Consider the following 27613-nt stretch of genomic DNA (forward strand, 5'->3'; position numbering starts at 1 on the left):
TGGACTCCTAGCAAACATAAAGGCCTGCTAGTCTGAGGAATTCTGAGGTAGGAAGCCAGGCTGACACTGTTAAATTTCCTTCCTCCTCAGCCCAGAAGAAAACTTCCAAGTCATGTACCAAAGGACCTTCTGTGGGAGGAGTAGAGTCAATAGACTCTACATCTACAACCAAGTTCCTCAAATTTCTCATCAGCACCCATGAGCTATGCAGCCCTTTGGGAAAAGGCTTCATGTTGAAGGATTCATGTTGAAGACATGAAAGGATTCATGTTGAAGACAGCCTGTCAGCCACCCATGAGAGAAGAAGGGAAGAATGAAGAGACTGCTTGCTGTTGATTCACCTTCTCCATTCCAATGCTGAGCAAGAGTGAGAGAGACAAGACAGGAAGAAGGATCTAGAGAGGGGGAGGGAGGGTAGAACTTACTGTTTGGGGATAGGAAAGAGGCCGAAGACGGTCATAGTCCTCCTGTCCAGCTGTATCCCACAGCCCCAGGTTCACTGGTTTGCTGTCAACCATCACATTGGCTGAATAGTTATCAAACCTGCAATTTAAGCAGAAGAAGAAATGAAGAAATATGTAGTCACTGGCTGTGGAGCATTGAAAATGTCAATGTTGAAGGGAAAAGTTGAGTGCCAGGGAAGAGCATGTAGAAGGATCAAGAATGGAAGTAGATTAACTTCTTCATTTTACAAGTGAGGAAATCAAGCCAGAGAGGGGAAATGACTTAGTTTAGAGCATACAACAAAGGGAAGTTAATGTGGTACAATGGAAAGGACAATAGCTCTAGAGTCAAGAAACTTGGGTTCAAAATTTGGCTCTGCACGACTATGGGCAAATGACTTCCCCCTGGAACTCAGTTTCCACATTTGTAGAATTAGAGTATTGGACGAGGTGGCTTCCAAGGACCCTTCCGTCTCTATTCATATGGATACTGTCACCTAACTTCCCTGGGCCTCAGTTTCCCCATCTGTCAAATGAAGGAGTTGGACTAGATAACCTCTGAGTTATCTATCCCTTCCAACTCTAAATCTATGATCATTTTTGTGACTCAGTTTCCTCCTCTGTAAACTGAGGAGGTTGGACTCAATGACCCTGAAGGGCCTTTTGAGCTCTACAACTATGGACCTAAGTAGCAGAGCTGAGATTTAAAGCTATGTTCCTCTACTCCAAATCCAATGTATTAATGCTACCCCATGTTGTTTCCTGGCTTGGTCAAAATGGAGAGATGTGTTCTCCTTCTCCTATTCATCCTAGATCCAGGCAGATAGGGTCCATAGCTATACCCATCAGACAGATGAGAATATTGAGGCACAAGGAAGCTATGAAGACTTCATGTTATCACTGAGCAAGAACGATGAAGGTGCCAAGCCTGAGGGCTGAGGTTTAAACAGCATGGAATGTCTTCCATCAACATTCAAGGGACAGTATGGGACAGTATCTATGGCTTTGGATGTGGAGTCAGGTAGACCTGCATTCAAATCCCACTATTGACACTTACTAGCTATATGGCCCTGGGCAAATCACTGAATCTACCTTTATCTGAGTTTCCTTTTCTGTAAAATGAGGAGGTTGGACTTGATGACCTCGAAGATCCTTTCTACTTCTAAGTTAATGATCCTGTTAAGCCTAATTTGGGAGGTGGGGGAAGAGAGACTGAGGGACTCCTATTGAAGGCAGCCCTATCAGGATCCAAGTCTTTCAATTCTGCCCATCTTCTGAAGCCCACCTAAAATGCCACCTCCTCCAGCAAGCTTTCCTTGATCTCCGTGGCCAGTATGGATCTTATTCATTAGACTTCACATAGCTCCTGGAACCTCACCTGTACTCCCAAGAGACAAAGTCACTGGGCAGAGTTTTCCCTCTCCCTGCAAAAGCATATGTTGGACAAGGCCCCCAAAGTTAACTTCCCATTAGGCTTCATTCAGAGAATTATAGAGGCCAGAGGCAGGAAAGCCAGATTCTCAGTGGCAATCAGTTGTGGTCAGACCCTATCAAGAACATTGTTTCCAGTATGGGGGTGCCGCACTGGGGGAGCTTCGCTGACAAGCTGGAGCAAACAAGGACATGGCTCATCAGCATGGTGAAAGAGTATCCCATGAGGTGGGCAGAAGGAAGGCAGGCAGATGTAGGATCGATAGAGTATCCATGGATGGATGTGGCAGAGTGGCCAATTCCTGTTGCCTGGAGGGAAAACTTGCCTTACAATTAGAGTCAACCCAAAGAAGAATTGATTGCTTTGGGAGATAGTGAGCTCCCCTTTCCTGTAAGTCTTTAAGAAAAGGTCAACTGGCCACTTGTCAGAGGTATTGTAGAAGAAATGCCTGTTCATTTGGGGGCTGACCTCAGACTACCTTATTATACTCACATTCTTTGATGTTTAACCTGGAGAGGAATCGATGTCTTTAAATATTTAAAGGGCAGTCACAGGGAAGATAGATTAGATGTGTTTAGTTTGGCCTCAGAGGGCAAGAAGTTACAGGAAGCCAAATTTCAACTCTGTGTAATGAAAGACTTTGAGCTGTCCAAAACGGAAGGAACCGCCCCAGGAGGTAGTAGACTCCATGTCACTGGACATCTTCCAATATTCCCTAAATGAACTTTGGTTGGAGACTCTTGTTCAGACACAAGTTGTACTGATGCCCCCAAGCTCCCTCCTTAGTATCAGATTCCTTGGGACTAGACTTATGATTCCACTGGCATAAGGAGCCCCCTTAGAGGAGGCTCTACCTACCTAGATTGTCACCTTCTCTGCTCTTTATAGTCATAGAGAGTGCTGGGAAATTATGAGATGAAGTGACTTGCTCAGAGTGCACAACCAGGATATGTTCCAGGCTGATCTTCTCAACTGCACCCATCCTGTTAAGCCCAACTAAATGTTCCTCTGCCAGGAAACCTTCCCATCATGAGTTTTCTCTTTTTTTTTTTAAATAGAGACTGGATGACCATTTATTAGGGATGTTGTAGAGGGAATTCTTTTTTTGGGGGGGGAAGGCAGGGCAACTGGGGTTAAGTGACTTGCCCAAGGTCACACAGCTATTAAGTGTGTCAAGTGTTTGAGGCCAGATTTGAACTTGAGTTTTCTCTTCTCCAGAGTACACAGCATAGAACTGAAGAATCTCAGTTAAAGGAAACCTTAGGACCAAGAATCATCTTCCCAACATTCTTGTCAAGTGTTCATCCAGCCCTACCCAAAGACTGACCTCTCAAGGCTACTATTTCCACTTTGGGGAGGTTCCGGGTATGCTGGAGTGTGCTTGTACTGGTTCTAGAAGCCAACTATTAAATTTTCAGTGTGAGTGTTCACATCTCAGGAATCAGCAAATTCTATAAATTAGGGCTTAATGTATCTTTTTTTAAGATAAAGTGACTTGCCCAGGGTCACACAGCTAATACATGTCAGAGGCTGGATTTGAACGCAAGTCCTCCTGACTTTAGAGCCTGTGCTCTATCTACTGCACCACCTAGCATCCCTTGATTTAATGTTTTACTAATTATCTAGACAAGAAAATAATGGAGGAAATGTTAATCATGCAGATTAGATTTTTAAGTGTGTCATGCATATGTCCCAGCTAGCTGGTTGTTAAACATTTACCAAGCACACCCCTAATTCTAGTTATTAGGAAATGTTTCCCTGCATTGAACCAAAATTTTTCTCTCTAATTTTTCCCCACTGTCCATAGTTACGCTCTCTAGGGACAAATATGATCTTTGTTGATAGGCCATGCATTTGGAAGTAGAGACCATTAAGTACAACCTTACTCATTTTACAGATCAGGAAACTGAGGTACGGAGAGGTTGAGCGATTCATCCAAGTTCATATAAGTAGTTGGTAGCAGAAGCAAGATTTCAATTCAGGCCTTAGCTTTTCCAAGCTTAGTGATCTTTCCATTAAAAGTGGTCTTTCCCAGTACTAGCACGGTGCCTGACACATAGTAGGTGCCTAATAAGTGTTTATGGACTGACTGACTAATACCATTCTACACTCTCACCCCACAATACCCCTTCAAACTCTTCCCCTAAGTTTTCTCTTCTCCAGCTCCTTCAACCAATCCCCTCCACCATGCTGCCTCCTTTGGGCACTCTCCTATCAACGGCTTTCCTCAACTGTTCACCCAGAAATGAATACAATCTTGCAGATGCGGTCAGACTAAGGCAGAGGATGTGTGATTTGAGATCCCCTTTGTTCTGAATTCTCAAGCATTTAGGTCTTAAAGCTAGCCACTTAGCTGTAGCGCTAAGAGATTGCCCATACCCCTTCCCAAGGGGGATTTCAGTGTTAAAGAAATATTAATAATATTAATGATTCGCTTTGCTATAATGCTTTCAAGATTGCAAAGTGCTTCCCCACAACAACCTGAGTCCCTTAGCACAGGCCTGGGGATGAGAAAGGAATGTCTGGGCAGCCTTTGCTAAGCCCTGCCCCCTCCTTTCTACAGTCTACTTGGCACCATAACCTTAGGGGTGGAAGAGGCCCTCTAGAGCATCGCATGCAATCCTTTTATTTTACAAATGAGGAAAACGAAGCCCAGGGAGTGAAGTGACTTGCCCAAGGTCACCTAGCTAGTAAATGGCAGAGCTGGGATTTCCACTCTGACTCCAGACTCAGCATTCTTTCCATTCCACCACTCATGGGAAGTTGTGTGATTAGGGACATCGGGAGGCACCTGACTGCAAAGTGGTGCAAGGCGAGGCAATTCATTTCTTTTTAATTCACATTTATTAAGCCCCTATTGTATGCATATCATAGATAGATGGAGAACAGCAGCTGGATTTCTATGGTGCCTTCCTTGTATTCTGTAAGCTGACAGAGACCTTAGGAAGCATCTGTTCCAACTCCCTCATTTACTAGATGAAGAACCTGAGACCCACCATGGTGTACTGGAAAAGACTCTAATTTTGGAGTTAGAAGACCTGGGTTCAACTCTGAGCTCTGCTCAGCCATCTGAGGGACCTTGGGCAAAGTCACTTCATCTCTCTGGGCCTAAGTTTTCTCACCTGTGAAATGAAGCACTGAGACCAGATGGCCTTTGGAGGGCCCTGTCAGCTGCTAGCACAGATGGCCTGCTAGAGTTGGCGATCCTTTCCTGTGTATAGCTTATCTTCCCAACTAGAGTATAAGCTTCTTGTGGGCAAAGGCTCTGTGTCCTCCGCAATACGTAGCATAGAACTTAACATTCAAGGCCTTATACGGTCTGGGGCTACCTTATCTTCAAGTTTTAATTCAAAGCACTCTCTTCCATGCCCAGTCAAAGTGGTCTATGTCTCTCTCTGTCTCTATCTATTGGTCTCTCTGCCTTTATTTATCTTTGTTTCTCTCTATCTCTTTGATATTACTCTATCTAGTCTTCTCCTCTCCTCTCCTTTCTCCCCCTTCTTCCCCTCCCCCTCTCTCTCTCCCTCCCCTTCTCTCTATCTCCCTCCCTCATCTCCCTCTCCCTCTTCCCCTCTCCCCCTCTCCTCCTCCTCCTCCTCCTTCTCTCTCTCTCTCTCTCTCTCTCTCTCTCTCTCTCTCTCTCTCTCTCTCTCTCTCTCTCCCCCCCCTTCTCTATTTCTCTCTCTCTCTCTTTCTCTCTCCCTCCCTCCTTCCCTCCTAACCTACAAAATGAAGAGGTCAGCCCTGGAAGTCTCTAGTCTCTGTGTAGGAAGCCTTTAAAAGTCTGTCTCCATAGAATCCTAGGGTCCTAGATCTAGAGCTAAAAGAGACCTCAGAGTTCATCAAATCCAACCCTCTCATTTTACAAATAAAGAAACTGAGGCCCAGAGAAACCATAAGATCCTGGCCTAGTCTGGAAAGAACCTCAAAAGTCATTGAATTCAATCCATTCATTTCTCAGCAGAGGAAGCTGAGGACTAGTTTAGTAAAGTGCCTTGTCAAAGGTCTGTAACTGGCAGAAAGAGGATTTTAAGCCCAGGATTCCAACTTTCCCTCCAGTACTATTTCCAATAAAAAACCAAAGTGAAAACTTAAAATTGCAGTAGATTCCTGGAGAGAGTGACACGTACATTCACAGGATGGCAGGGCTGTGTGTGCATGTGGTTAGTGACAGAAACCATGTAAACACCTCTCCATGGCTCAAATCCAAAATGTGGCAAATGCTCGCAGGAATTGAATAAGAGTTTCTCTTCCTCCTCATATTATCGTGCCAATATTTATGTTCACATGTTGAGTTTTCCCCAGTAGAAGGAAGCTCCTTGAGGGCAGAGACCATCTGTTTTTTTATTTGTCTCCCTAGTGCCTAGCATGTAGGATGGGATTGAAAAATGCTTGTTAGATTGGCTTGGACTGGCTTGGATTTGGATAATAACACTGGTACTCCCTATCACACCAGATTTGTGGAAAGAAGGTGTTTTGTGAACCTTACAGAGGTTCACATCAAAATGGATCAGCTCACAAGATCATAGGACCATAGATCTGGAGCTGAGAGGGACTTCAGAAGCCACTTAGTACAAACCCTGCATTTTACAGATGGGGAAACTGAGGCCCAGAGAAGGGGAAATGACTTGTCCAAGGTCATACAGGTGGTTGGTAGCAGAAGAGGGATTTAAGCCCCAAATCCCTGGACTCCAAATCAGTTGCTCTTGCTACTCTATCCCTCTTCCTCTGTTAAGTGATTATTATTAGATTTGTTTGGGTTCCCTGGGGACTGGAGAGATGGGGGCCTGGGCATGTCCAGGCTCCAGGTTTCCTTGTTTCATAGGTTGAGGAGAATCATTTTCCTGGGTCTTCAGAGATAAGGGGCCTGGGGAAGTGACCAGGTAAAAGTAGGAAGGAGAGGAGCCAGGAGGAAATGGGCAGGCACCATGAGAGGGTCTGGACAACACTGGCTGAGGGAGCCCAGGGGTGCTGACAGACTCAGTCCTATTCCAGGGAGCTTCTCTGACCCACCCTCAACCAGCTGGAGGTGAGAGAGGCTGAAGGAGACTGAGAAAGGCTGAGGGAGATGAGGAAGGTGAGGGAAGCTAAGAAAGGCTGAGCGAGGCTGAGAAAGGCCGAAGGATGCTGAGGGAGGCCGAGATTCTAACTCCTCTCCTCCGCCCTTCCTCTCTTTTTTTGAGCTGACACAGAAGTGAGTCCAAAACTCACTGACTCCCTCCTCCTGTCTCGTGTTCTCTCTCTCTGACTGGCAGGCTATCTGTCTCATTCTTAGCCTCCCACTTCCCCTAGTTCATGGAGCCTTGCTCTCTGCCCCTGTCTCTCTATCTTTCTGTCTCAGTACCTTCCGTTCTTCTTGACCCTCCCACTTGGTCTCTCTGTTACTGTTTCACAATGTCTTCTATCTCATACTGTTTCTCTGTTTTTCTCACATTCCCTCTATTTCTCTTTGTCTCACTCTGTCTCTGTTTCTGTCTCAGTCTATCTTCCTGTCTCTCCTTTGTGTGTGTCTCTGTCTCTCTGTGTCTTTCTATCTCTCTCTGTCTCTGTATCTCTCTCCATCCCTCTCTCTACAGGGACAGAACAGAAAAGGTGGCACTGTGATCTTGCCCTATCTCAAACAGTCCGTGGAAAGTAGACACTCTTCTGAAATCAGCACCTTTCTATCCATCTTCCCAAGGTGATAAAAACATGAAGGGGAGAGATCCAAGTGTCCAGAGGCCCAGGCCACCTGCTGGTGTCATTACAGAAGTGGTACCCAGAATGTTTGTCAGAATTTGTTTTGCCATGTGACTTAAATTCCACCTTCTCTACTCCCTCACTCCTTCAAGGCCCATCCAAAAAACCAACATAATGATTTATGAGGATCATCCAGAGGCCTTGGGCAAGTCCAGTTCATCTGGAGCACTCCCACTGCCCCCTGCCAAGACCTTTAATTGATGTCAACTGAGATAGGGGTCATAGCAAAGGAAATCACCTGGCATTCTAGCTGAGCGTGAATGACATTCAAAGGTATTTTCCATCTTTACTCTCTCCAGCTAGATAACAGGGGAGAAGCCCAGGCCTCTGGTCCCAGCTCTAGGAGACCTTGGCAAGACAAAATCCTCCTCCTATACTCACTTCATAGAATCATGGATTCATAAGATCCTAGATCTAGAGCAGGAAGGGTCCTTGAAGGCCATCTAGACCAACCCCTCATTTTACAGATGGAGAAACTGAGGCCCAGATCTGAGGAGATCATAAGATCTTATATCTATGATAGAAAGAGGTCTCAGAAGCCATCTAAAACTCCTCATTTTACAGATGGGGAAACTGAGTCCCAAGGACATGAAGTGACCTGCCCAAGGTCATACAGGGAATTTCACAGGCAGAATTTGAACCCAGGTCCTCTCAGTCTTAGAATCCAAAGGTTTAGCAAGTCCTCCAATCCAACACACAGCTGAACAAGAATCTCTTTTGTCCATCCTCGAAGAGCCTTTGAGTGAAGCCCTCTAGTGCCCAGGCAGCCCAGTTCATTTTTTCAGGGTCATACTTGTTAGAACATTATTTCCTGACAACGAGCCAAACTCTCCTCCCTCTCATCCTCTCTCTGTGGCTCCTGGTTCTGCCCTCTAGGACTGAGCAGAAGGCTAATCCCTCTTCCAGAGATAACCCTGCAAACACCTAAAATTTACCATCGTCATCATCGTATCTAGCATCTACATAACACTTTAAAATTTGCAAATCACGTTACAAATTTCTGATGCTCACAACAACAAATAGGTGCTACTATTTTCTTCATTTTACAGATAAGGAAACTGAGACCAAAAGGAGTTAAGTGGATTGCCCAGCATCATACAAGCAAGATTTGAACTCAAGACATCAATCTGTTGATATATCCGCTCTGCCATCAAGAGACCTAAAATGGGTATTGTGGGCACCGGAGACTGAACACGTTCCTCAGCGGGGAGGGGTCTGGCAAGGCAAGCAAGCCACAGGAGCACTGGCTCCTCCTTGGCTCTGAGGACTTTGTCTCTACTAACTCCCCATACGCAGAATGAAGAGGGCTAGACTCTGTGACTTCTAAGGCCCCCTTCAGCTCCAGACCTATGATCCAACGATTCTCATTTCTGAAATAAGTGGGTTATTTATGGTGACTCCACAGTTCTCGACTGTCTTGGTTAGGAATCGGAGGCCAGTTGTAATTGTTTGCTTGAGTGATTCCCCTCAGCTCCCTTTGGTTCAAGACATTCATTAAGGACTGCGCAGCATAGACAGTGGGCTGGGAATTAACAAGGAAAGCTCAGAGCTGGAAGGGACCTTGGAGGAGAGTGAGGGTGACCCTTATCAGTACAAGAAACCTGCCACAAAATGTCCCCTGCTTGGAGATGTCCAATGGGAAGGACCCTACCGTCTCCCAAGGAGCCCATTCCAATAAACGGGAACTTTCTAAGTCTGTCTCTCTATAGCTGGGCTGCCTGCTGGGACCAAGCTAACCAAAGCTAATGTCTCTTACATGTGAGATCCCTGTAAATGCTTGAAAGACTGTGGTCACATCTCCCTAAGTCTTATTTTCTCTGGAGAAAACATCCCCAGTTTCTTTAACAGAGTCAGTTCCTGTGGTATGATCTCAAGGCCTGAAATTCTGTCATTCTGGGGGCAAACTTCTGTAGATGCCATGGCTTATTAATGTCCTTCTAAGAAATGAACACAATACACCAGATATGGCCTACCAAGCAGAGGACAGCTAGGGACTGTCACCTCCCTAGTGTTCTGTCACTACTTAATCATACCTTCAGAGCTAGAAGAGATCTTAAGAGTCATCTAGTCCTACTCCCTCATTTTACAGATGAGGAAACTGAGTCCCAGAGAGGTAAAATTACTTAGAAGATTCAGAACTTGAAAGACCTTAGGAATCATCTTGTCTAACTCCCTCATTTTACAGATGAGAAAAATGAGTTAAGCAACTTGTCCAAGATCACACAAGTAGTGGGTGGCAAAGGCAAGATTTGAACCCAGGTCCTCAGACTTCAGAGTCAGAATTCTCAACACTATACCATGCTGCTGCCTCTCTAGGATTCCCTTGCCTCTACCCCCACCTCATTGAATAGGTGAGGAAGCTGAATGATTCAGAGAGGGTATACTGAGCTGCCAAGGTCACACAGCCAATGGCAGTTAGAATTTGAACTCATGTCCTCTGACCCCACTTCCAGGGAGGTTTTCCAACTGTATCACGTGGGCTCCCTATCACTTGTTATCCTACTGCCCCTCCCTTCACCCTCCCACCAACTGACAAAAGGAAGACATTTTCAGGAAGTAGCCATAATAATCAAGATATAGGATCTGACTCGAGCTAACAAATGACTGTCCTCCATTCCTCTCAGCAGATAGGCCTACAGATGGGGTCTGAGCTGAGGAAGGTATCTAGAAACCTTCCATTCCTTTGTCTAATATCTTAGGGAAACTAAGGCAGCACTTGGTACCTTGGTTCCTGTTGTCTAGCATTCTCACTAAAGAATGATGACATAGCTCATATCAATCAATAAGCATTTACTAAGCACCTACTATGTGTCAAGCACTGTGCAAAGTCTTGGGGATACAAAAAGAGGCAAAAAACAGCCCTTTCCCTCAAGAAGCTTACAATATGCTACAGCTCACAAAGTCCTTTTTCCAAAATGACTCTGCAAAGTAGGAAATACAAGTATGATCAGACTCATTTTATGAATAAGTTACCCAAGGCTCATGAAAGACAAATGACTTACAATATAATTTAGAGCAGGAAGGGACCATAGAAATCACCAATGCTCCCATTTTACAAGTGAGGAAACTGAGGCCCAGATTGGGGAAGTAAGCATGAATTCAAACCCAAACTATGTGGTTCCCAATCCAAGGATCTCTCCACCATGCCTTGTTTCTTGTCCTCACCCAGGGGCACACAAGTAACTATCAGACCTATTTTTCTAATGTGGGTCTTCAGACTCTAGGTCCATCATTCTTTCTGGCAGGTCTCCTTTTCTCATCACACATGCCCTTGATGGAGTCCTTGTCACTACCACTTATTAGGAATCTCCCTCTCACATATGGCAATAGTCCTCATGGGGCCTGTAGGAGACTGGGTAGTTTGACGAATAAGCTTGTAAGATGATCCCTTTTGAGCTGGAAGGAACCTCTGAGGTCAGTACATCCAGTGTCCTTCATTTTATAGGTGAGGAAATTGAGGGAAGGCAAGTGACTTTTCCAAGGGTTACAAATAGTAGGAGATAGGCAGGATTCAAACCCAGGCCTTTGGACTCCAAACACAGCCTTCTTTCTAGCAGCAATTTTCCTCCCAAACCTACCTGCCTTCAGGCCACTCCACTCCAAGGCCACTTTGGTAACCTTGAACAAGGGAGTTCTCACTGAGACTCAGTTTTGTCAGTCGTAAAATGAAGGGTTAGGACTAGATGAGGAGTTCCTAACCTTGATGGACCCCACTTCTCAGGATCACGTTGTTAAATGTTTAAAATAAGATGCATAGGATTGCAAAAGAAATCAATTTTAATGAAATGCAGTTAACAAAATATATAATTTATAAAATGTATATGAAATGTAGATATATAATAATATACAAATATATATTACATAAGTAAATATATTCATATAAATCATATAAATATGCCACATATATTATCTAGAAGTATAACTATAGCATATAAATGTAATTATATACAATGCGTGTTACCTATAAATAGAGCTCAGGGTAAGAACCCCTGGACTGGGGGTTCTAACTTCTAACTAACAATCTGTAATTCTGTGATGCTATGACATCAGATGTAGGGCACTGAGGTTCTAGCACAGAACATGCCCCCAACTAGCCATGTGACCTTGAGCAAGTCACTCCCTTCTCTGGGCCTCAGTTTCCCTCATTTGTAAATTAGGGGGGCTTGATTAATGTCCTCTACAGCTCCTTCCAGCGCCAAGTCATTTGGTCTCCTTGGACCCTGGAGTCACTGTAAAGTCAGAGAAGAAAGAGGTTTCAGTGGCTGGAGGGGTGAGCAGGGCCCTCCCTCCTCTGACAGCTCCTCCTGAGGTCCCCAGTCACTCTCCACCCATCTCTCTCCGTGCTGTCTGGCCCCTTCTCTGTCCCTTACTCCAGAAGCAGCTCGAGAGTCGGGAGCCTCATTGCCTTTCACGTAATTAACCCTTAAGCAAAGCTTCTTGAATTAAAGGGAGTGAGCACCCACAAGACTGACCAACCCCTTTCTGAGTCTCTTACTCTATCCAAAGCCTGTCTTCTCCTGGAGTTTGGAGTCTCTTCCCATCGACCCCAACCAACTACATGGGCTGGATGCTCCTGATCCCCAGGCACTGGGGTCCCCCAGGCTGCTGGGATCTGAGCAGAGGCAGCCAGTGAGGAAGAGGGAGGTGGCTTCTCACAAAAAAAAGACTGAGGACTCATGCATGACAAACATGGGAAACTCCCTCAAGCTGTCACCGAGAGACCTGATGGCACTTCCTTGTCCACCCTGCCCCCCCCCCCTTCAGGCAGCAGTCATCCGTTTGTGACTTCTTTTCCCCCTCAGGGTCAGCCTCAATAGCACTGATAAGTCTCATTTTTAAGTTTCTCAGAGCTTTCTTTGTCAGACAGCACTGATACTATCATTCCCATTTTACAGACGAGGAAAGTGAGGCTCAGAGAGACAGAGTGGTAAAGTGCAAAAGATCCTAGATTTGCAGTCATAGTACTTATCCTGTATCAGCCACGAGCTACCTCGTGACCTTGGGGAAGTCACTTCTAGGATCTGGGTCTGTAAAATGGGAGTCATTGTAGCGCCTATCTCACAGCTGTCATGAATGTGTGGGGCTTCAGGCGCTGCAGAGACCTCAGGAGCTACTTTTGTATTGACGATGCTTTGCATGTAGTGAATGCTTCATAGATGTTTTCTCATCCATTCATTCATTATATTCCATTTTGAGCTATATCTGCTATTTTGTCTTCTTCTTCTTCGTCTTATTATTATTATTAGCTGCGTGACCTTGGGCAAAGCTGTGGATTGGGATGGACTGGACTGAACCGAATCGGACCAGACTAGATTGGACTAGACTAGTTTAAATTGGATTTGACTGGATTGGACTGGGCTAGACTGAGGTGGCCTAGATTGAACTGAATTAGACTGGATTGGATTGGACTAGACTAGATTGAATTGAGTTGGGCTAGATTGGACTGGGCTGGATTGAACTGGAGTGGACTAGACTACGTTGACCTGGACTGGATTGGAGTGGACTAGACCAAGTTGACTTGGACTGGATGGGAGTGGACTAGACTAGATTGAATTGAGCTGGGCTAGATCAGACTGGGCTGGATTGAACTGGAGAGGACTAGACTACGTTGATTTGGACTGGCCTGGGACTAGATTAGGAGATGTAAACCCAGAGAAGTCACAAGGCTTCTTCAGGGTCCCACAGCTGTTCAGAGTCAGCCAGTTTTCTGATTCAGGCTCTTTGCTCCATGATTTTCCCATATGACACAGGGCAGTCACAGCCATATACGTCCCTCCCATCTCTGACCTCCTCCTTGGTCAGTGCTCTTCCCCAAGACAGTAAGAGGTGGGATTTTTCCCTCCTCTAAACCTCTTCCCCTTTGGTGGCTTGAACAGAGCAGTTGAAATAGAAATAGCCACATGACTGGCTGGAAATAAATGTGCCAAGGCACTTTTACACTCCTTTATAAACCTTGTAAACAATGGATTTGGATTGGACCCACACCCACATAACATAGAAGGAAACTCCCAGAATTGCTAAACTATCATTTCATTCCTTATCTAAAATCTCCCAATGTTCATCATACATTTTTTTAATCTTAGAGTCTATGTTAGAGCTGAGAGAAGCCACTGACATGAGACCCAGCCTCACCATTTTACAGAGGAGACTGCAGTCCAGACAAGTTCAGTGACTGGCTCAGGGTAATGCAGCCAGTTAGGGGGTGCTGGGGCCCTGGGGCCAACAGACCCAGACTCCACAGATGGGCTTTGTTTCTCTTCATGTTTTAATCTGCTCTTTGCACCATCAATGTGCAAACCCTAAGCTCCCTAAATGGACTTCCTTATTGCCTCTATGGCCTCCAGACACAGTACCATGAGGGGCCTCATTCTGGAACAGCCAGAGGGGGAGAGCTCATCACTCCATCCTTGTTAGACATCAATCCTTTTCACACACTGGCTTTCTTGCTTTTCCTCACACATACATTCCATCTCCCACTCCCAAGTGTTCGCACAGACTGTCCTTCATGACTGGAATGTGCTTCCTCCTCATGGCTGCTTCTTAGAATCTTTAATTTCCTTCAAAGATCTGCTCAAATGTCACCTTTGACAGGAAGCTTTTCCTGAGTCTCCCAGTCCTTCCCCCACTTACCCTATCTGTACTCTGTATATATGTAAGTGTATGTGCTATCCCTGCCATGTTAGAATATAAGCTCCCTGAGGACAAGAACTGTTTCACTTTTGTTTTTGTATCCCTACTATGCACCTGCTACATAGTAGACACTTCATAAATGCTTATGGATTCATTGGTGCTACCCACCATCACTAAGCAGATGTCATAGAATATTAGAACCTGATGGTCCCTTATAGATGATGCATTTCTCCTCTTTCATTTTCCAACTGGGAAAAGGGGAAGAGAGAAGATTTTCCCCAAAGTCATAAAGCCAGTTAAAGTTGTCTCCAGACCCCAAATCTCTTGGTCTTTGGGTCAGTGCTCTCTCCCAAACCAGTAAGTGGGGTGATTTTCCCCTCTAAACATTCTCTTCTTTGGTGGCTAATTGTTCCTCTGAAATCTGGATCAGAGCAGCTGAAATAGAAAGAGCCACATGACTGGTGGGTAGTACACATGACAAGATCCTTTGAGCTGCTCTAACCAAGGAGGGGGTCAGAGGTGGGAGGGCTGTATGCGGCTAGGGCAGCCCTGTGTCATATAGGTAATGGAGCACATTCATCCACTCTTCCATTTTCTCTTATCCCTCAAATACCTGCTAAAAGGATGAGGGGGGAGCAATTCTGCAAACATATTTGACCTCATTGAATGAGGTAAGAAATTTCACACCGAAGGCTCTTAATATCTGGTCCTTGGGAGTCAGCTAGTCCAACCTCCCTTCCAAGCAAGAATCCACTCTATAGCATCCCTGACAGGGGATGTGTCAGACTGGAGGTGGTGTGGCACAGTAGAAAGTCTCCTCTTTAATACCTGCAGAGATGGGGAACTCAGTACCTACCAAAGCAACACATTCCATTGGGCAACTCTAACTGCCAGGAAGTTCTTCCTTCTATTAATCCTAAATCTGCCTCTCTGTAACTTCCATGGTTCTCATCCAAGATAATTGCAGGGGAATTCCCAAGATCCAAGAGACACTTTGGGGGAGGTTGGAGTAGGGAGGACAGAGCCTGGCATAGTAGAAAGATCCCTGCCTCCAGGGACAGAGGACTTGCGGTAAAAATCTGCCTCTGATGCTTACTATCTGTGTGACCTTGGGCAAATCATTTAACCTATCTGGGCCTCGGTTTCCTCATCAGTAAAACAAAGGGGTTGTACAAGATGGCCTCTGAGATCCCTTACAGCTCTAAACCCGTGAGCCCATAATCCCATGAGAGGCAACAGTCAATGTCTTGGAAATGTGGATCAGCCTCCAACTGCTGATGGGACATCAGATAATCTCTCAGCAAGGGTCAGAGCTAGGACTGGAGCAGAAGGGTCACAAAGAAAAAATATCTCGAAAGATAAGCTGCATCAATTAATATGGTACACTTTTTATTCATAAAGCAAAGAAAATAGTGATGAGGTTAATAAGACCAAAGCATCCTAGATCTAGAGCTAGAAGGGTCCTTTGAGATCATCTAGTCCAACCACCTCATTTGGCAGATAGAGAAACTGAGGCCCAGAGAAGGTGACTTGCCCAAGGTCTCACTGCTAGTAAGTGACTTAGGCAAGATCTGAACTCAAGTCTCCTTGATTCTACATCTAATGTGCTAGCTACCATACAATGTATCTGCCTAATGATAGTGGTCTCTCTGGACCTGGATAAGGAAGGACTAGAAGCCATGACATACAAAGGTCCAAATGAAGGAATAGAATAATATTTAGCCATACTGGGGTGTGGGGAAGTGAAGAGAGAACTTTCTTCCAATCAGAGTTGTGTCAAAGGGACTGCCTTTTGAGGTAGCAAGCTCCCTGTCTGTGATGGTATCCAAGAAGAGGTTGGACAACCACTTCTCATGGATACTGAAGAGGAAAATCTTTTTCATGTCTGAAGTCTCTTCCAACACTAAAATTCTATGATCCCTTTGCTGCATTCATATGCATGAAGCCCCTCTGAACAGAAGTTGCCACTAGGGTTTGTACAAAGGATCATGGTTCTCCTAGAGGGTACTTCTTTAAGCTTCCAGAATGGAAACACAGAAGGATCTCCTGTGTGAGTGCCTACAATATCTGGAAAGAATGTTCAGGGTTAAGACAGTCCCTGTAAAGAAATAATCCCAGGCCAGAAAAGGACACTGCATACAACTGAACCCTAGACCCTACTTCAGGAAGACTTGGGTTAGAATTGTGCTGCAAACATACTGTGTTGGCTGTGTGACACTCTGAGCCTCAGTGCCTTCCATCTGTAAGACGAGGCTACTAAAGCACCATAGGAGTCAGCAGCGTTGTAGTGTCTCCAAGAAGCTAACACCATCTTAGCCTGCATCAAAGGGGGCATAATGGCCAGGGCAGGGGAAGGAATGGACCTCCAGTTCTACTCTGGTCAGATCACACCAAGAGCCACATTTTAGACAGGACATGAACAAGCAGGAGGCAGTCTAAAGTAGGACCACCATGTTGACAAAGGGACTGACAACTGTGCCATACAAGGATTAGTAGAAAGAACTGGGTGTTTAGCCTGGGGAAGATAAGGCTTAGCGACATGGCTTCAAGGGTCCATAAAATTATTATGTAGAATAGGAATTAACTTTGTTCTGCTGGACCCAGAGCGCAAAAGCAGAATCTGCCAAGAGGCAGATTTCAGATACATATATGATTATATCTACCCCAAAGTAGAATAACCTAGCTCTACAAACTGATGGACAGCTAGTTGGAGCTGCACTGGGTAGAGTGTCAGGCCTGGAGTCAGGGAGACTCATCTTTCTAAATACAAATTGGCTTCAGAGACTTACTGGCTGTGCAACCCTGGACAATTCATTTAACCTTATTTGCCTCAGTTTCCTCATCTGTAAAATGAGCTTGAGAAGGAACTGGCAAACCACTTCAGTGTCTTTGCCAAGGAAACCCCAAATGGGTCATGAAGAGCTGGACATAGCTGACAAATAATTAAACAGCACAAGCAATGAAGTCTCCATCACTGGAGACACTCAAATGAAGACTGGCTACTTGCCAAGAATACTGTTCTAAAGGGGATTCCAGCTCATGTATTCCTTCTCCCTCAGATTCCGTAATTCAGAGTGATGATGGAACTTAAGGATTTTCTAGCCTACCATTTTCATTTTATAGGTAGGGAAACTGAGTCAGAGAGGCTAAGTGATTAGCCCATGGTTACACAGCTAGTAAGTGGACAACATGGGATCTGAACCCAGGTCCCAACTCCATAGCTGGTTTTATACACTGCACCACCCAGACTGGATGGGATTAAATTCTCCTCCCTCACATAGAGCTCTTGAGTTTGCCCCCTTGCCCCTTTCCAGACCACCCCTTTCTTTCTGGGTACTCACACCGTGGGAATATATTCTCCAGGAAAGGCATTGGTGGTGTAGCTGATGAGAAGGCAGGTTTTACCCACAGCTCTGAAATGAAAAAGAGACAAGGGAGAAGTTTAGTTTCTGCCCCCTTTGTACTTTCCATCCCCAGTGAAGAAGTAACTGTCTTTTTTAGGGCCTGTTGGCTAGTCACTCCTTAACCCCGCTTAAGACAATCACACCAGTCTGGCCGCAGGGAACAAACTCTAAGCTCACCATACTTTCTGTGGGGTCCCAGTAGTCCTCCTCCTCCCAGTAATAGAACAGAAAAACATTGAAAGCCAGGAGTCCTGGGTCTGGTCTAAGTTCTGCCACAAGCTCACTGTGAGACCTCCCTTCTCTGGGCTTCAGTGTCCCCATACGTAAAATGAGAGATCTGGAACTGGTGGTGTCTCTCAGCGCTGACATTCCATCCATGTTCAAAGAGTTATTCAGCTCTAATATTCCCTGTTCTGAGGTCCCTCCTAGCTCTGATGTTCCCTGTTTTCAGCCTCTCACCCCTAGCTCTGACATTCCCTGGTCTTAGACCCCTCCCACTGCTGATGTTCCGTGTTCCAAGGTCCCTCCTACTTCTGACATTCTAAAATTCTACAATTCAAAGATTATGTAAGTATCTGACCCCCAAGGCCTTCCTTTGCCCATCTCTCCCAGCCCCTTTCTGTCTCTCCCATTTCTCCTCCTTTGGTCTAAGCTTCCTACTTCTGTGATCTGCTCAGGGACAATTCACTTTGGAATCAAAGTTGTGAAGGGTGTAAGGGGAAAGAGGGCTCTGGAATGCAAAGCCTGAGCTGGAAGGAGAGCAGGGTGATTGGGAGAGGGTTTCCCTGGGTCAAGTGTGGGGCATAAAGACCAGCCTCCACATTTGGGTCTTTGACTTCCTGTCTAGGGACCAATTTGCTTCTAAGTTTCCTTTTCTTCCTGTCCCTGTCTGGTTCAGTTTCTCCTCCCCTAGGGCCCCCTCTCCCCCCATTTTGAATAAGAAGAAGGCTTGGCTTACCAACTTCCGCTCAATAACAAGCAGTTGAGAGAAGTAATGAGTGGGAGGAGGAGGGGGAAGGGATCAGTGTAGATAATACCCATTAATTCTCCTAGTGCCAACCAGGGACCCAGCTGGGTATTCCTCACCTGTACACAACCCTCTCCGGCCAGTTCAGGAAAGTGCCCTGGTGTTTGGGTCAGCAGACCTGCTTCAAGGTCTAGGCTCAGCCACTGTGGTGTGTGTGTGTGTGTGTGTGTGTGTGTGTGTGACCTTGAACAAGTTACTCTGGGCATCACATTCCTCACATGTAATACTTAGAAGGTTCCTTCCCAGCTCTGACATTTTAAGTTCTAAATTTCAATATTCTCTGCCCTAACATTCCATTTTCTAGGTTCTCTCCCAACTCTAACATTCGATGCTCTAGGGATCCCCGTCCCCACTCCCAGCTCTGACCTTCTGTGCTGTGGGCCTTCCCAGCTCAGCCATTCCACATTCTAAGGCCTTCTCCCAGCACTACATTCTCTGTCCTACACGGAGTCTTTCTGGGCCCTGGCTCTCCCTGTCTCTTCCCTATACAACACATCACACCCTGGTCCTCTTGGACACAACTTAGATGCAGCAGAGACCCTGGAGATAGAGTCCTTACTTTGTAGAAAAGAAAATGGAGGCCTAGGGGAAGTGACTTATTCAAGGTCATGCCAGTGAGAGTTGTTGGAGCCTGAATCCTGGTGGAGGACGATGGAAGGTCAGAGGATTTAATATCCGAAGGAGACACTAAAATCCTCTAGTTCTCCCTCCGCCCCCTCTTTATCTCAGAGAGGAAGAAACAACCTCAGAGAATTTCAATAACTTATCCAAGCGGAGATCAGAAGGAAACAGCTTATAGATTTAGAACTGCCAGGGGCCAAAAAGATCATCTGACCTAACCCTTATTTTACAGATGAGAAAACTGAGGCCTAGAAATACTATAGTACCATGGATTTAGAGCTGGAAGGGACCCCAAAGGTCAGAGAGTCCACCCCCTTCATTTGGCAGAAGAGGGTCAGAGTGACTTGTCCAAGGTCACACAGCTAGCAAGAGAGTCAGGGGCAGAATTTGAACTCAGATCTTTCTGACTCCAGGTCCAGTACTCTGTGAGATTTGAGCCAAATTTAGATTTAGTGACTCAGTCTATGGGACTGCCAACCTCTTCTCACATTAATGCTCATACCAATCAAGCCTTTCCCACTACCACCAAACTTCACATTCCTTCTGAAGACCATCAAGATCCCAATCTGGTGGTGAGAGCAAGGAGAGGTCTCATCACAGCCCTGGCCAGATTTTCCCAGAGACAGAAGAAGGGAAGCCACCTCCCAGCCCCACCATGGGGCTTCAAGGGTGTACCAACGCCCATGATGCTGAGCTCAGTCTAGGTACAGAATCTTAGCCCCGACCTCACCCCACCCCACTCTAGCCCCCACCTCACCCCAGCCCCATTCGTTCTGCAGACTTAGGGTAGGGGCAGGATGGGGAAGGGGAGACACAATAAACAGCTCAAGTCACCCTATCCCACCCAGGCTGAAGACTTGTAACTGCCACTGAGAAAAAAAGACGATTCTACAGCTGCTCCCCATCAGATCCCAAGCTCTAGAAGGCTGAGAATGCTCTTGGGGTGAAGAGAAAGGGTTGGGGGATGGAATTGGCAAGAGAAGTAGGAAAAACTCAGACTAGAGAAAAAATTAAACGAGGGTAACCTGCCCCCCCTCCTCTCGGAAAGATGCCCCCACCACCTGGTCCAGAAGTAAACCAAGTTACCTACCCATCTCCCACCACCACACATTTGATAGCCTGCATGTTCTCTGGGTTCCTGGAGGCGCTGAGGCAGGGAAAAGAGAAGGCTGACTCCTCCCGGCAGCTGAGGAACAAGAGAAGCCGGCCTCCCAAGGAGAAAGACAGAAAAGGAGCGAAAATAATAATTAACAGGCTGATAGATTGGCAGGTCGTTGGAAAGCAGTGTGGAGAAGCGGAAGGGGAACTGACTTACTCAATCTGCTGCCTCCCCCTCCCCCCAGCACCACCGTTCTCAGGAGGCGGGGCATGTGGTTTGAAAGAGAAGTTTGGGCCCCTTTGGGTGACTGGGAGCCCCAGCGCTCTAGAGCACCTTAAAAGAAGGTCACCCTGGCATGGCGAATGGTGGAGCTGCTGAGCCTGGAGGGCAGGCCCCCTACTGTGACTCCTGTCTCTTGGCTTTAATTTAGCACCTGCCATGCATACCTCCGAGTACAGAATCCCTCTTCTTTAAGACACGGCTTCAGCACCGTCTTCTGCAGTCAGCCTCTCCTGATCTCCCCAAATTACAAAGTTACCAAACGACCTTGATCCAATTACCCTGTATTCATTCTCTTCTGAGATGTACTGGAGCAGGCTCAAATAGCAAGTCGATTGTTAAATTTTCAGTGTGAGCGTTTATACCTGGGAAATCCCCAAATGCTACAAATCCAGTCTTGATTTGTTGTTTTGCTGACTTGACTAGACTTGAGAAAGTAATAGAGAAAACGTTAATATGGCAGATTAAAAGTAAAAGTGTGGCCTATATACCCCACCCCCCATCCCAGAGAGGCGATTGTTAAACATTTACTCCCACATACCCTGGTAATAATGGCTATATTTATATATTTTTGTCTCCCTCACAGGGAGAGATGCTCCTAGCATCAAGCATGGGACTTTGTATTTTGTAAACATTTGTAGATTGATAGATCGAGGGAATTCCTGTTCAGTTACAGTTTGGACTAGATGACCTCTAAGGGTCCTTCCAATTTGGAGATTCTGAGGTTTTATGAAATATCAAAATTCTCTTTCCTCATTCTTGGACTTTGGTTTCCTCATCTGTAAAAGTGGGGGTGGGGGGTGGGGAACCAAATGACTCCAAGGTCCCTGCCACTATGGTGCCGTGACCAATGTTTCCTAGCGAGTCCATAGCTTCCCTTCCCAACGGCGCCTCAACCTTCCACCACGAGGCAAAGAGGGATCGCAGGGTCATAGAGTTAAGAGCTCATCCAACTCTGTCATTTTGTAGAAGATGGAACCGAAGCTCAGATAGAGCAAGGGGTGAGTCAACAGTCACAGAGCCCTGAACTCCAAATCCAGGCTTCCTTCCAGTACACCAGGGCAACCTCCACAAAGCAGATGGAGCAAAGCAATGGGAGGCCCAGCAAAGTCATAACCAGTACATGACAGATGGAGCTGTGCCCCAGGGTGCTGACATCCAGTGGGATGCGCTGGCAACTGCTGTGCTCACCCTTCACCTTGGAGCATTCTGGCTGGTGCGTGGCTCCCAGGGCCACCCCCAGGAACCAATCTGTGATAGCCACTCTCCCAGGTCCACCAAGAGCTTCATGTGAGTCTATCCCACCCCATGCAGCTGCACCTGTGGCTGGCTTGTCTCTTGCCCTGCACCCATGTGCCCCTTCCTAGTTGTCATGTTTGCTCCCAGGTAAAAAATTTCTGGTGACAATTCTGAACCTGGGCCACCAGACTGGCTGATTAGTTTAATCAGCATTTACTATGTGCCTAGGATCATAAACCAGAGCCGAAAGCAATCTCAGCAAACATCTCATCCTGTCTTCCATTTTATAGGTGAGAACATTGAGGCCAGAATGGATCATGGGACCACAGACCTCAAGGCCTCAGAAGTCATCTGGTTCAGCCCGCTTATGTTCTATCTGTGGAAATTGAGGCCCAGGAAGGTGGGGTGAGTCACCCAAAGTCACAGATCCAAGATTCAAACTCAAGCCATAGGCTCACAGATCTGGAGCTGGAGGGTTCCCCAGAGATCCCTCACTCTACAAATGAGAAAATTCAGGCCACCGTGGTGAAATCAGTTGCTCATGGTCATACGAGTCATAAGTGACAGAGACAGGGGAGAAAGAGAAGGAGCAGCACCAGATGCGAGCCCCTCCCCCTACTGCCTGGTTTTCATAGAATCTTAAGATCCAAATGCTCACCCAATTTTCAGATGAGGAAACGGAGGTCCAGAGATATAAGGTAGCTTGTGACAGATAATTCAACCCAACACAGTTTAGCAAAACCATTCCTACTCATTACATTATATGTGTAGATGGGGTTTTAACAGAAATATCAAGTTTAGACAAGACATATTCCATTTCTTCAAGGACATGAGAATGAAAAGTAGGTTTGGATAGAGAAGGTAGGATGGCATTCCAGGTAAAGGTACCAGCGGAAGCAAAGGTACAGAGTTGGGAAATGAAAGAGGCAGAAGCTATTTCTCTCATCTCATTGTTGGTGTTCCCCAAGCAATTCACTAACACATGTAGGTGTCATCATATAAGCTTATTTGAGATGGGCAGAAACAAGCTTTGTGAGGTCTGAGGGCCAAGGCCATTATGGCCCAAGGGAATCAGGGTAGACTTCCTAGAGGAGGTGACCATATTTCTTAAAGTCTGGAAAATGAGGAGGTTGGACTAGGTGACCTCTGAGGTCCACTCCAGCTCTAAATCTATTGCTTCTCTCCTTAGGTTCCTAGGGAATTCTGCGGGCAAGGCTGCACTTTTTTCTACTGAATAACAGTCAAGGATCTCTGGGCTAGAGAGGAGATATGATGTCATTCCCAGGAAGGGAATCAGCTGGAACAAAGGAGCCTTTGTGTCTTGCTTCTGCCCCTCCTCGGAGTCCCCAAGCAAAGCAGCTTCCCACCCATCACCAAGCCCTACAAGGCTACTTAGCTGTGCTACTTTGGGCACTACCCTCTCTCTGACCTCACTTTTCTCCTTCTAAAAATCAGGGGAACAGAAAAAGTCTTCCCATTTCTAAGTGATTTGAAGCATTTCCTACAGAGGTTAAATGACTTGTCCAAGGTAACACAGGTAGCGAGGAGCAGAATTGGAATTTAGAGCTAAGTGAAGCCTGGGAGAGACTCAGAGATGAAGCCAGTTTAGGTTGATCACTGAGCAGGGTAACATGAAGAATGTAGTAAGTTAGAAAGACAGGATGGGACCTGATTCTGTTGGACTTGAAATCCTAAGTGAAGGGATGTGGCTTTGGTCCTAGGGGTAATAGGGAACCACTGAAGGTTATTGACCAGGGGAGAGATAGGGTTTGTGGTTTGGAAAATAACACAGGCAGTTTGGGAAGGATGGATTGGAGAGGGGAGAGACTGGAAGGAAGGAAGTCAATTAAGAGGCTATTACAATATCCAGGTGAGAGGTGATGAGGGCCTGGAATGGGAGAACAGAAGAGGACCGGATGATTCCTATCGGTAAACTTTCTCCACACATCTTCCTCTGATGCCTCACTGTAACAAAGAGGTGGCTCTATGTTCTCCAGGACTGTACCAACAAAGCCTGCTCTCTAGAAGGTCCTACCAAGCCAAAAAGGATTAGAGCCAAATCCCTGCAATGGACATTTTCTGCTTTCCAAAGCCCAGCCAGGCTAAGCATGGGGAGGCGCCCACTTGGTGATGAATCCATAGCTGTAGGAACCCAGCAGAGAAGAAAAAGACCCATTGGTCTTCCATCTTGTCTGGCCTCTTTCTGCCTCTGGGGGAACTTGGCAGAGAGTCTGAGAAGGGGGCAGTGAGGGCTGAGCACTACAAGGTTTTTAGACAGTCTATAAACAATACTTAAGGAAAGGTGAGGACAAGACTCAGGGCTGATGGGCAGGAACTGGGTGGTTGGGATCTTCAAAGTTTCCTGCATGCTCAGCTCATGGGAAGCCTTTCCTCTACCCCCCAAATCATCTGGTATCTTTCGTGTAGGTTTCTGTAAGGATGGGAGGCTTTTGGATCAATCAATCTCCTCACCCCACTTATTTAAAGTTAGTTTCTTAATCAGGTAAGAACATGGTCAATCGATTGATCGATCAACCAATCAGGCATTAAACTAAGTGCAAAAAGTTCTTACTCAATGTGGAGGGAATGAAAGCTACTGGCTGAAATGAGATCACAATATGAGAAGGGTTTGGGGACTGGTTGAAGGGACTCTGTCGTGGCCTGAGTTTTGTACAAAATAGCAGACCCAGCTTAGAGGAGAGAACGGTATAACACTCCCCCCTCCCCACCCCCTACCCCCCCACCCCAGGAAATCACTTTGGGGAGGAATGGAGGGAGGGAAGAGAAGTGCCTCTCTCTCCTCCCCACCCTTCACCCCCCTAGCTAAAGGAAAACCTTGTGACCTTCTAAAGGCTGGAAGATCTCAGACTTCCCTTGGGTGGTGTCCTAGCAGTATCTCCAGAACACCACTGTCTGACACCTGAAGAAATCTGCATCCAGAGCTGAGATCAGAATAGACACACTGTGGGGGACCCCACAGAGGGAGAAAGGGACTCCTTTTTATCCTGAGTCAACTTCTCCTGGTCTCTTGGTGCACTTGGAGGAGAGTGTGCCCCTGATTGGAGCAGGGGGACTAAGGGTTGGGGAGGGAATATTTATGCTAACTGTTCTTTCTGGACCATCTTAACATGCCTATTTCCAAAAGATAACTCGTTCTGGCTGACTAATTGCTTTAAACTAATTATCATTGGGGAAAGCATACTGTTTTGGGTGCTTATAAGTAATAGCATTAGGCACTGCCTCCCCTTCCCCCTCCCCAAGCTTCTCAGGATCTCCTAGAACCCTAAGGAGAAAAGCCCACCTGCCATGGGACTGGGGGTTTGGGATAGTAGACCCAGGGCATGTGTTTCAAATATATACATGTGTACATATATATAAAATATTAATATAATATATAAATACATATAATATACAATATTACATGCATGTGTGCTTATAAATATATGCGTAAACCATGTATGATATCATATGTATATATGTGGATTGGTATACACCTATCATGTATATATGTCTGTGTGTGTATACACGTGTTACCAACACCATAAACTCCTTGAGGGGAGGGCTGTTTCATTTTTGATCTATCTCCAGAACCTAGCACTGTATCTGGCTCACAGTAGGCACTTAATAAATGCTTACAGTTGCTTGGTTAATTAATTGACATATATTATTGGCTGTAAGACCCTAATAGATGGGGTCCCAAATCCCACTCACCCGCAGGATCACAGCTCGAGTGCTGGAAAGGACCATAGAGGTCATCCAATCTAACCTCCTCATTTTACTGCTAAAGAAACTGAGGCCCAGGACATAATTGGAAGCATTAAAATACCTCCTCAGTTTCCCCATCTGCAAAATGAAGTGATTGGACTAGAGTCTAGTCATTAGGCAATATCCAAGTTCTCCTTAGCTCTAAATAATCCCCAAGGCCTGCTTGTGGATGCAGGATAAAACCGAGACAGATGGTGGAGATATCTAGAGCCTGTAGACTTCTGTTTTGCAGTGACTTAGAACTCTCTTTTGCCTCTGCCTCTGCTCTGGGGGGATTCCTGCTTCTCCCCTGCCCTAACTGGGTGCCTGCTTGGTTCCTGCTTCCCCTTGCCCTAGCTGGGTTCCTACTGTTCCTGTTGAGTTTCTGCTGCTCTTTCTCCCATGGCCACTTGCAAACCCCACCCCAGAGAGGCCAGTCCAGTCCCCACTTCCTCTATTTGCTTATTATTTCACATTCCTTTGTGCCCATCCCTCCTCCTCCCCAGGCCTGCTGGGTTGTCCCAGACAGCCCCAAATGGGAACACATTTAATTCCACTCAATAAATATTTACTCAGGGCTAGGTGCAGTACTAGGCACGGGGAGATACAACAGAGAAAGGCATGACTAGATACAACATGGATGCTGATAAGAAAATACAAAGCAATTGGAGGCTGATTGAAGGAAGTCAGGGAGGGAGGTGGCATCTCAGCTGAGCCTCCAAGGAAATTGTCTTTTGAGAGCCTGAAGTGTGGTTTCTGGATGGATCATTATGATTTTTTTTTCGGGGCAGCTAAGTAGTACAGTGGACAGAAACTGGCCCTGGAGTCGGGAGTTCAAATCTACTCTCAAACACTTACTTTTCGCAAGTCACTTCAATTTGCCTCAGTTTCCTCATCTGTTAAATGAGCTGGAGAAGGAAATGGCAAGCCACCCCAGTATCTTTGCTAAGAAAACCTCAAATGGGGCCATAAAGAGTCAGACATGACAAAAATGACGGAGCTACAACAACATCGTGATTTGGGGAGATGATGTAGATATGGCCTTTGTCTAATAAGACCCCTGGTTAAGAAGTAGGGGATCCTAGATTAGAGCTGGAAGGGACATTTGAGGCTATCACCCCCAACCCCTCATTTACAGATAAGGCTAAGAAAGAAGTCACTTGGCCAGGGTCTTGGGACAGCCAGGTGGCTCAGAGGATAGAGCACTGGGCTTGGAATCCACAAATCCAACCTCAGACACTTACTGGCTGTGTGACCCTGGGCAAGTCACTTAACCCCATTTGCCTCAGTTCTTCAACTGTAAGACAAGGATACACTGGAGAAGGAAATGGTAAACTACTCTAGTATTTTTGCCCCCCCCCCAAAACCCTATAGACTTGTCACAAAGAGTCAGACATGATTGAATGACTAAACGGCAAATACAGGTAGTAAGTAGCACGGTTGGGGTTTGAACCCAGGCTTTCACATCCAATGTCTTTTTACTCCACCACAATGAGAAACATTTTTTTTCTTTTTTCAATCTTCATCCTTCTGGATCTTTCTGCAGCTTTGACATGTTGATCACCTTATTGTCCTGGATGGTCTCTCCTCTCTGACTGTTCATGACACTGCTCTCTCTCTCTCTCTCTCTCTCTCTCTCTCTCTCTCTCTCTCTCTCTCTCTTTCTCTCTCTCTCTTTCTCTCTCCTCCTCTCCCTCTCTCTCTCTTTCCCTCCCTCCCCATCTCTCCTTCTCTCCTCCCTCTCCCTCTCTCTCTCCTTCCCTCCTCCTCTCCCCCATCTCCCTCCCTCTCCCTCTCCCTCTCTCTCTCTCCCTCCCTCCCTCCCTCCCTCTCTCTCTCTCTCTCTCTCTCTCTCTCTCTCTCTCTCTCTCTCTCTCCCTCTCTCTCTCTCCCTCTCTCTCCTCTTTCCCTCTCTTGTTGGCTTTTATTCCATATCATTCCATGTCCCCCAGCACT

At 46.1% G+C, this 27613-nt stretch overlaps 1 protein-coding gene across 1 annotated transcript in view; it reads right to left on the reverse strand.

Moving 5' to 3' along the window:
- Positions 1–20613, reverse strand: part of RAC2 (Rac family small GTPase 2) — a 33510-nt gene extending 12897 nt beyond the window's left edge. The window contains exons 1-3 of the mRNA XM_036759662.1: positions 20387–20613; positions 17586–17657; positions 426–543 (exon numbers count right to left, since the gene is read on the reverse strand). Coding sequence (XP_036615557.1) covers positions 426–543; positions 17586–17657; positions 20387–20421 — 225 coding nt within the window. The 5' untranslated portion in view covers positions 20422–20613. The remainder of the gene's footprint in view (positions 1–425; positions 544–17585; positions 17658–20386) is intronic.
- Between the last annotated feature and the right edge of the window lie 7000 nt (positions 20614–27613).

The sequence above is a fragment of the Trichosurus vulpecula genome, chromosome 5 (assembly GCF_011100635.1).
Source record: "Trichosurus vulpecula isolate mTriVul1 chromosome 5, mTriVul1.pri, whole genome shotgun sequence".
NCBI lineage: Eukaryota > Metazoa > Chordata > Mammalia > Diprotodontia > Phalangeridae > Trichosurus > Trichosurus vulpecula.